The following is a 10202-nucleotide window of genomic DNA, read 5'->3' as shown; positions in this document are numbered from 1 at the left end:
TGATAATTGTTCTTTTTCGAGAGCTGTTTGGTTTGGTCTTAACTTTGCTGAAGCTATTAATGGCGCAAGGAAGGACTCTCTTCGATTATGACTAACAGATATATTCTCGCTTATCAATAGTAGAGCGAACATAAATTACTTCAGCACTCTTTTTACCGTTACTATGTGGACTATATGGTTAGAGCAAAATAAATATAGATTTCAGCAGACCACAGCTCCACCAAATCCGGTTGCCTTGATTCGTTAGGTTCATAGATTAACTGCTGAGTTGTTAGAAGTGTATACTAAGAAGTTGAGATTCGTTAGGTTCATAGATTAACTGCTGAGTTGTTAGAAGTGTATACTAAGAAGTTGAGATCAGTGGCTCCAATACAGTTATCTTCAATTCCTATATGTTGGCAATCACCAAGTCCTAATTATTTTAAATTCAACATTGATGGCTCTTCACTCGGAAACCCAGGACCTGCAGGTGCTGGAGGTGTTTTTAGAGATGTATTTGGGCAATTCGTTCTGGGTTTTGCTACTCCACTCAGGCAAGCTTCTACTTTAAAAACTGAAGCTCTAGCATTGAGGACTAGTTTGCAGTTGGCTAAGCAGATGGAATTGTGCAATGTTGAATTTGAAACTGATTCTCAGGTTATCTACAATCTTGTGAAGAATGAATCACAACAAATTTCTATGGACATCAAAGCCATTGTTTTAGATATACAAGATTTGCTTGCTGAAAATTCTACTTCTAAACTCTACTGGACATATCGGGAAGGAAATTTTGTAGTTGATTTTTTTGCAAAATTGGGATCTAATCAGGCATTAGATCAAACTTGGTGGTCGAATTCCATGGTTACTTGAGAAAACTTGCCCAATACACTTTCACATATGCAATTGGGTGTTACCTCTATTTGGTGTGATAGGCCACCTAACTCTGTAAATAGTCTTTTGTTAAATGACTCTGCTATTTGTACTTTTCGTACCTTTCGGTAAGTGAATAAATAGAATGCATTTTACCAAAAAAAAAAAAAAAAACTGGTGTCATCAATTATTGCTCAACACTTACAAACTAGAACCGGCCTATGGTGCTCTCTTGCATTGCTCAACAGTCACAAACTAGAACCGGCCTATGGTGCTCTCTTGCATTGCTCAACACTCACAAACTAGAACCGGCCTATGGTGCTCTCTTGCAAGTGTCTGCATCACTTCGCTAATATAACAATAAATATTACACTATGACCCTGGCTATGGGGAAACTTACTGGTGTAAGTACATTATTTTGAATTTAGATGGAAGCCCACTTGTCAACTAACAATGCAGTGTACGGCGGGGCTTTTAATTGGATGTGTTCTATTGCTCTTACTGTTGTATCTGTCTTTACAGTTCAAAGGAAGTTTGATCTCTTACTAGAATGTGTTGGTTTATTTTGAAGGCATATAATCTTTTGTTGATCAGTTTTTCTCATTTTTTTCACCCGTTCAGTAGCATAGAGTCTAAACATGTGTACACTTAAAAAATAAACTTTCTTCATATTAGTATAAATACCATATTACATTACTCTAGCATAATTGATATTTTTACTTATGTACATAAACCCAAGATTAACAGATGCGAAACAAAGAATTGGAATAATAGAGGAGCATGAGATGTCACGTGCAATTAAAGAATGCTCTCAAACGGGAATTTGATAACTATCTTATAGTTGCTTGGCATGCCTATCGCAGAATGCTTTCATCCTTCTCAGAGCATCTTGAAGACGAGGTGATTCAATAGCAAAAGTGATGCGGAGCCAGTTTTTCAGTCCTACTGCGATTCCTGCAAGAGAAAGGCAATCTAATGTCAAATTCTGCCAATGGCCGACATCTACACATTCACAACTGTCATTTAGAAATATTTGGAAAAAGCAAGTAAATTAAGCAGTACTTTATTAAGAGATAGTATTTCTTTTATGAGAGAAGAATATAACGGTCGTTTCAGATTAAGAAAGTTATATATTAGAGATGTCAAACTAATTAAATATGCCGTTTCGATTATAGTTTAATCTTTTAAGAACTACTCCTTTCTCAGAAACCAACCTGGCAGAACAATAACATTTTCCTCTTTGGCCAACTTGGTGCAGAAGTCTATGTCATCAATAATATCTTCCAAAAGGGATGTATCAATCTTAACCATTACGAACATGGATCCATCTGGTTTGTGTGGACAGTAGATGCAATTGATCTCATTTATTTCATCATAGCAAATTTCTGCAGATTCTCTCAAGATACTTATAGTGTTCTTAAAGAATTCCTCTGTTGTGTCCTCAAGGATTCTAGGAACTGCCGCCTGAAATGTGGAAAACCATCGTTAGAAACATAAGAGTCATGGTAGTACATGGACAGTTGGTTGTAGTGCAATGTAGTGCTTATAACCAGATCCCAACAAGAAGAGTTACGACCATCCCTTCCAAGTGAACAATAAACAATGCACGTTTTCGTTCCATGAGTTTTTATTGATCGTCATGGCGACAAACCCTGGTCTGTGTTAACAACTCCCATATATGTATCAACTAAGCTAGTTGGCATAATGATAAACACATGACAGTCAAAGCGCATGATTATATATGTATTAACTAAGCCAGTTGACATAATTATATACAGATGATAGTCAGAGCACATTTTTACTAGAATTATTTCTTTTGTCCAAAAGATACAGTATCCCTTCTTACGAAAGCATGGTGATGGGCTAGTTGAATAGTTCAAGTACATATTTATATTTATGATTTAATACCACATACCTGAATGAAAGTTGCAGGGTCAGTAGAGATGTTCATGTAGCCTATAATGCCTTCAACAATCTGAAATGCGGTAAAAATAAATTACCATAACAAATCAAGACAATGATAAAAGAAGTAATTAGTCCAAGAGAAGTAGGAAAAGCTAGCATAAGAATCCACCGTACCTTTGCTTCTTTCAGGAAACCATTGGGATCATTGACGGCAATCCAACCAAGTCGCCAACCAGGCACTATCCATTTTTTTGAAATAGATCCCACAGTAAGGACTGGAGCAATTGATCCAAATACTCCCATTGGTATGAATTTTTTATCTCCGAAAGTAAGGTGACCATATACTTCATCAGATATTATGAGGATACCGAGCTTCTTTGCAGTCTCAGCAATCTAAATCAATACAATTAGTACCATTAACGTAAGGTTATACCAAATTGATAACAAAAACTGGAAACAGGTTACTTACAGCTGAAATTATTTAGCATATCATGCAATGTTACCTTCTTCATATGTTGGTAACTCAAGACATTCCCACAAGGGTTTCCAGGATTAATCATAACAATTGCAACAGTATTCTCATCTGCAAGTACTTTAATTTGATCAATATCTACTTCCCAACCACTCTCTGGAAGAAGATCAAAATGCCTTATTTCAAGATGGCTGAAATTCGCACGCGATTCATATATTGGGAATCCAGGCCTTGGAAGTAAGATATTAGCACCCGGACGAGCAAGCACTGACACAACTACCTCAATGGATTGTATGCAGCCCACTGTGAGAAAAACATCCTGTGCTGATAGTTTGTATGTAAGATCACGAGATAGATATTGTGCTACAGCGCTGTTGATCACAAAATAAAATTGAAGTTAAAAATTTGTAAAAACTATACCATATAATACTGACAAATATATATATACATAATTGAACAAGTATTTCCTGCCATCCTTTGTTGATTGCAAGTCAACTCACCACGTTTATTCAATACCAAAAACGTAAACCATCCAGAAGAAAAGTAATGCAAAGTACTACCGTAATAGTGACTAATATGCGTCTTTTTTTATTAGTCCAAGATTAATAAACATGTATGTAATACTTTTTGCTAACTAAAATTGCATGCAAAATATGAAAGATGTATTTAGAAGTACATTTTCAAACGAAACGAAGGTGAATTTGAGTTGTTGTTTTCTTACATACATAAATGATATTAAAAAAAATCCATTATATTTCTAGATATTCGTAAGTCATAAGTTCGTATGTAGCAGATAACTCCAAAGGTCAATATGATTTGAAAAGTAACAGCAGAGAAAACAGAGTTCCAGCATGGGATTTCAGAGATTCTGAAATTGAACAACTATTTTGGACCAAAGGATTGTGATCTTAATCACGGTCACCATGCCCACGCAATTTCATCAGCAGATAAGACTTCTGAAGAAACTAGGGGCTCTCTTGAATCCCATTGTTGTAAATCTTATCACCAAAAAAAGAGAAGAAAAAAGAGACGAAAAACGAAGTCGAGAATATGTATACCTTCTAGCAGGTTGAATACCAACAGAAGGAGAATAAGAATTGAACTTGGCAGAACGAAGTGACTCGACAATAGCATCTTCAGCAACTAAAGAAGCTTTAAAACAAGGAAAAGCAGAAGGGTCACCATGACCAAGAGGAATAGTTTCTCTGCTATCATTTAAATTCCTAGAACCCATTAACATTGCAAGTGTCCCTCTAATAGTAATACCAGAAGCAGAACTAATGCTTTCATTAGCTTTAAAACACCACTTCTTCTTCATGACTCCACCACCACCACCACCACACCCATTTTCTTTCTCAAATGCACACTCTTTCTTTGCTCCGCCATTCTCCATTATATCTCAACACAAGCTTCTTTGTTTGAAAACTGTTGTGAGTTTTAGGCCTGGAATGGTATGGAGGGGTTTTGAGCCTTGGGCTTGTAAGTGCGAATGTGGTGAGAGGGGGCAGAGGGGTTAATATAGGAGTTTGGCAGAGAGTTTCAAGTATTTCTTATTCATTGGTGTGATTTAGTATATCTCCTGGAAAATCTATCTAAAAAAGTTATTATATATTAATTCCTTTTCGTAATTGTAAAACAACTCCTCTTCCTGGATTACGAGTTTTAACTAAGTTTTAAAACAGTTTTTAAGACTTAATTAAAATTAGGAAGAGGAGTTAATTTAGAATTTTAAGATAGAGTTTCAAGGATTTCTTAGCTTATTCATGGTTTGACTTTGTCCACTTGTACACAAAATTTCTGTTCTGTTTCTTTCCTTTTGATGCGATTTTCTAGTGTTTAATTTGTTAAGGTTTCTTAATATTAGGACTTTTATTTTTGTACGCAAATTATGGGACCCACTAACATTGCTGAGTTTATGGCGTGGCACAATATAGAGCGTATAGCGGATTTGTTGGATTGAAATGAGGACGTGCTGCCAGGTCTGGTTCAATAGATTCTGACAGTCCCGACATGGGGTACATGTTATCCTTTTGGCCTTTTCTTTGAAGTAATTTGTAACAGGAATGCCAATTTCGATTCAAAACAAATTCAGACAAACGAGGCTCTTTTTATAATCACTCACAAAACTATTTATATTATGAAAATAACTCACGAACCTAATTTTAAAATTTTAATAACTCTCAAAGGACAAATTAAATTGGCCCAGTCTATTTTATTTTTTTTAAATACTACTTTTACCTTTTCGTGTTTTTATATATAAATGAAAGATGTTTTCAAAATTAGAAATCACACAACGCGCTTTGGTTTTAGGATTTTCTCAAAATGAAGATTTCAATCCATTATTTCTTTTTCCTCAACTGAAAATCGATTAATTTCCTCAATTGAAAGTTTCAATCCATAGCTTATTCTTCTTGCCATCTAAAAGGGTTTATTCAAACTTTGTATTTATAACCTATATGTTTATAACAATTTGAAATCATCTATTAGTTTTGTTTTGAAATCATCTATTGGTTTTGTTTATATCTCATGTTATTATGTGTTGTAATGATGTCTAAAAACGTGAGTTTTTAATTTGGTTTGTTTGTTCATTTTTTAGACAAGATCTGTGATTTTGAGATGTAATTTGTTTGTGGTTTTTATATCATGTTTGTTCTGAAAGCGCTCTTTTATGTACTTTTCTTAATTTAATTTTAGGTTTTGATTTTGCTTTTTGCTATGAACAATCATTGTTCACACATAAACAACTATATGAACATCCATACACAAACAACTATGAACAACCAATGTTCATATAGTTGTTTGTGTGTGAACAATGATTGTTCATATCTTGTTGTGTATTTTGAATGATCCCAGTGTTGTACCCATATTGTAAATACATTTGATCATGCATTTTTTTACTATAATTTTGGAGTTTATATGAATCATAGTGTGATTGGAGTTTTTTGTTACAATGGTGGCAGTCTTTCCATTCGTATTGGATTAGATTCTTCTATTGATAGTGTTACACAAGAGTTACATGGCAAATGGCTTGATTTGGGATTAAAATGTTATCATATGTATTTCAATCGTGATGAGAAAGATAACTTGATTGAATCTGATGGGGAGTTGCATTCTTTGACTTGTATTGTTTTACAAAGAAGATTACAATTATTGAGATCATAGTGGTTGTTTGTGTGACTTTGATGATTATCTCTAGTGGTTCTATTTCTGCAAGTTCATCAAGTTCTTCAGTTGGTGGTGGTGTGGTTGTTGTTCCTAAACCTTACAAGTCTGATTTTTGGGCAAGAAACTTTGATGGTGGTGTTGGGCAGCGATTTGCTTTAGGTGCGCCTGATTTTCATTGTAAATTGATAGAGTATTCGATTGTCAGTGGTTACAAATGTGAATTGATCAAGAATGACGAGTTTAGAGTGACCGCAGTTTGTGAGAATAAGAATTAGGAAAACTGTGAATGGTGTATACACTCTTGCGATACATATAGAAGTTTTGAAATTAAGAAGATTAATATCACACACACTTGTACTGTGGTTTTGCATTTAAAGACTACAACCATCCTCCTCTCACTTCTTATCTTGTAATGACTCATATTTTGGATTTTGCTAGAGATAAACCATCTTTGTCATTGGGAGATATTACATCTTTTTTATTGTCGTGAGTATGGGCTTAAGATTTCTAAACATATGAGTTATGCTAGTAAGAAGTTGGCATTGACAGAGTTGTAAGGTGATGTTGCTTTATCCTATAATGAACTTTTGTGGTATACGAAAGAGTTGAAGAGAAGAGATTCTGGGAATTGTGTTAATCTTCAGGTGAATGAAAAGAGTGGGAAGTTTGAAAAGGTGTTTGTTGCTTTTGAATTGAGTATTAATGGTTTTAAATATAGTTGAGTGATGGTGTATTTAGATGGAACCTTCTTGAGATCAGAGTATAAATGGTGCTTGTTGGCTGCTACTGCAAAAAATGGAGATCAAGGTGTTCCCCTAATTTTACTTGCATATTTTACTGTTGAACATGTATTGTTCATATATGCTTAAAAGTATGAACAATGAGTATTCATACTCCAATAGGTATGAACAATTATTATTCATAGCCCACATTCATATTTGTGGGTATCAACACGTATTGTTCATACCTTTTCAGTTATCTCATATTTGGTTATTTTATGTTGTTTTGTAGGATTATTCCCTCTTGTTGTTGGTGTTGTTGATGTTGAAAATGAATCCAATTGGTTTGGTTTCTCGATATGTTTAATAAGGCTTTTGGGTATGAGTGGAGGGTATAAACACCCAAAACTATAATATAAAACCCCATAAAGACATAATATTTTTGTTAATTATGTGTTTAATAATCATGAATTAATTATATTTTTATGCTTCTACAGGTTTTTGCGATGAATGTAAAAATGAGGATAAAGCCAGTAATTAAACACGGAATAATGTGTCTACATGAAGCATTCCAATTTAGCCCATGCAAAGCTCAAATGAAGCCCGACTAAATCCCGAAGACTCAAACATGACAATTCTAGATCAGAACAGGATCAATGAGCCAGAAAGAATCAAACTTCTGAAGCCTATATCTTCTGAACCTGGACTACAAATTCGGCAAGTGAACCATCAGAACGATCAGTGCGACAAGCATTATCTCAGGCCAGATTTTGCATAAATCAACTTTCGGACCCGCCACTGGACAGAGCACGTACGTGGGCCTACTATGTGGACCCACAGAATTTGGTGATCAAGCTCACACGTCAAGTTTTCCCACAAGTCAAGCACTTTGGCACAAAAGTTTTGATAGGTGACACAAAATTAGGAATCACAAAGTCTTGATTAGTTGGATGGTGGGAGTTGAAATTAAATGTGCCAAAAGTCTTGATTGCAAAAAAAATCAAAATAAGCATTAATAGGCCGGATAGTTAAGTTCACGTGGAGCAAAGGAGAAAGGAAGCAATCTCTTGCTTTAAAAGAGAATCTTCATTGGCAAGACACAAGTTTGGCATCCTTAAGTTAGTTTAGTTTTCATTTTGCTCAAAAGTTAGCAAAGTTACATTTTCTAGTTCTAAGTTTGTAATTAAACTTTGTATTAGTTTTTACAAAGCCTTCTAATAAAAATACTATCTTGTAAAATTAGGATTTCCTTGTTGTTCTCTTTTCTTCCTATCAATTGAATTCTCTTTAATTCATAGAATCTAATAATCATGAGCTAAACCCCTCTTTAATTCATAGAATCTAAGAATCATGAGCTTTCCCTCCACGTGGAGGGTTAATGACGCTCATGTGAAGATCAAACTCAAGTTTAAGAGTCCTGGATCAATGCTTAGGACTTAGGTTGTATTTAACATCCTGTCACAAAATGACAGTGATCGTCCAAGATTGGAGCCTGGACCTCTGGATAAACTCGCATGTGCGACCCAGATGACACTAAGACTAGTCATGCGTGAGTCTATGGTGAATCCAAGTTCTGAATTTGAGCGACTGGTGTAAAATAGAACCAGGGGTTGAAAAGGTATTTCAGAGATGAAATATCAGTTCAATCTCTCATGCTAACAAGATGGGCTTAGAGATAGGTACGTGTTGTTAGAGATCGACGTCTTAACGTGTTTTGGGTTTGTCTATGAACCCAAAACAGGTTAGAGACAGCATGATTTAGGATTCTTAATTATAGAATGGTTTAACATGAGTCGAATCAACTCTCCACCCTTTTTTTTTTCTCTCTATCTCTTTTGTGTTAAGAAAACTAGTTTTTGTAAGTTTTAGGAAAAATTATTGACATGGGTACTGAACTATAGTGGATTTTACATTATGGGTACTGTATTATTTTTTTTGCAAAATAGGGTACTGTATATTTCAAATATTGCTAATATGGGTACTCGTTATGTATGATGTTAAGTATTTATACGTATTTGATGATTTGGCAAACAGAGTCAACTAATTTCAAATTTTGACCGTTGTCAATTTTGACCATTACAAAATTAGTTGACCGAAAAAAAGTCTTCCTCGAAAAGACACAAAGAGATCTGATCCAATGGAACCACGTTCACCATTCCACCATCACCACCGTCACCACAATAACGAAAACAGGTATGCTACTCTTCCACCACCTCCTAGATTATTTCCAGATGACCGAAATTTTCACAATCACCAACGTCTCCCACCTCCACCTCCACAAATACCACCCTGACTACCCAAATTACGATTTGCCCCATCGACCCCCTTTTTCATTATATCGAATACCATCATCATCGTTTTCCAACAACTGATTTTATAGAACAACCAATTAAATGGGAGACACCTAGGGTTTCACCACCACCAGCAAGTTCGTTATATGATTATCAATTTAAAGACCATTCCCCTATGTCACCTTATCATCGACGTGGAGGAGGACAAGATGGTAATAATTTTGTTGTTGATTTTAATAATACTAATAGATTACGTAATGATGATCATGGTGTCGATAATAATACTAATAATATTGTTGGTAAAAAAAGACTACTTTTTGGTGAACTTGTTGATGTTAAAAAGGAAGATTTTTTTTTGGGTGACACTGACTTTTACCAAGGAAATTATCATAGTCAGCAAAGTCGTGTTTCTGTTGATACTGGGGTTGGTATTGAGGAACTTACTAGAAATTTCTGTTTAGCATCAAATATGTATAAATACTTAACAGCGTACATAAATATTTAACAGCGTACAGAACGAGTACCCACATTAGCAATATTTGAAATATACGGTACCATATTTTGCAAAAAACAAAATACAGTACCCATAATGTAAAATCCATTATAGTTCTGTACTCATGTCAATAATTTTTTCTAAGTTTTAGTAATTGAACTTCAAGCAACATAGTTGAGTAGTTCGAATAACCACTTTTAAAATCCTTCTCACGAGCTCCTTAGGTAGTAATTCTAGTGAAGCAACTTAAAAGTTCTAGTCTTTAGGTGTGGAACGATACCTTTACTCGAAGTGTATTCCAACATGCA

The 10202-nt window shown here is 34.8% G+C and overlaps 1 protein-coding gene across 1 annotated transcript; it reads right to left on the bottom strand.

The window, feature by feature from the left end:
- Positions 1-1497: 1497 nt before the first annotated feature.
- LOC147505297 (putative aminotransferase TAT2) lies at positions 1498-5060 on the bottom strand. Its single transcript, XM_086557888.1, has 6 exons — positions 4285-5060; positions 3258-3597; positions 2929-3147; positions 2765-2824; positions 2064-2313; positions 1498-1803 (listed from the first exon to the last, which is right to left on the bottom strand). The coding sequence occupies exons 1-6, from the start codon at positions 4617-4619 to the stop codon at positions 1685-1687; spliced, it is 1323 nt and encodes a 440-aa protein (XP_086414014.1). The 5' UTR covers positions 4620-5060; the 3' UTR covers positions 1498-1684.
- Between the last annotated feature and the right edge of the window lie 5142 nt (positions 5061-10202).

This window comes from Coptis chinensis, chromosome 4 (assembly GCF_015680905.1).
Source record: "Coptis chinensis isolate HL-2020 chromosome 4, ASM1568090v1, whole genome shotgun sequence".
NCBI classification, from domain to species: domain Eukaryota; kingdom Viridiplantae; phylum Streptophyta; class Magnoliopsida; order Ranunculales; family Ranunculaceae; genus Coptis; species Coptis chinensis.
The sequence above is the reverse complement of the archived record's forward strand: the minus strand, read 5'-3'. Positions and strand labels throughout refer to the sequence as shown.

What these genes read in the sequence shown, in the direction of transcription:
- LOC147505297 (XM_086557888.1), bottom strand. Translation starts at nt 4,619, where the DNA reads ATGGAGAATGGCGGAGCAAAGAAAGAGTGTGCATTTGAGAAAGAAAAT. An exon ending in GTTTCCTGAAAGAAGCAAAG is followed by an intron (nt 2,825 to 2,928) that starts GTACGGTGGATT and finishes ACCGCATTTCAG; the next exon opens with ATTGTTGAAGGCATTATAGG. An exon ending in AAATGTTATTGTTCTGCCAG is followed by an intron (nt 1,804 to 2,063) that starts GTTGGTTTCTGA and finishes TTTCTCTTGCAG; the next exon opens with GAATCGCAGTAGGACTGAAA.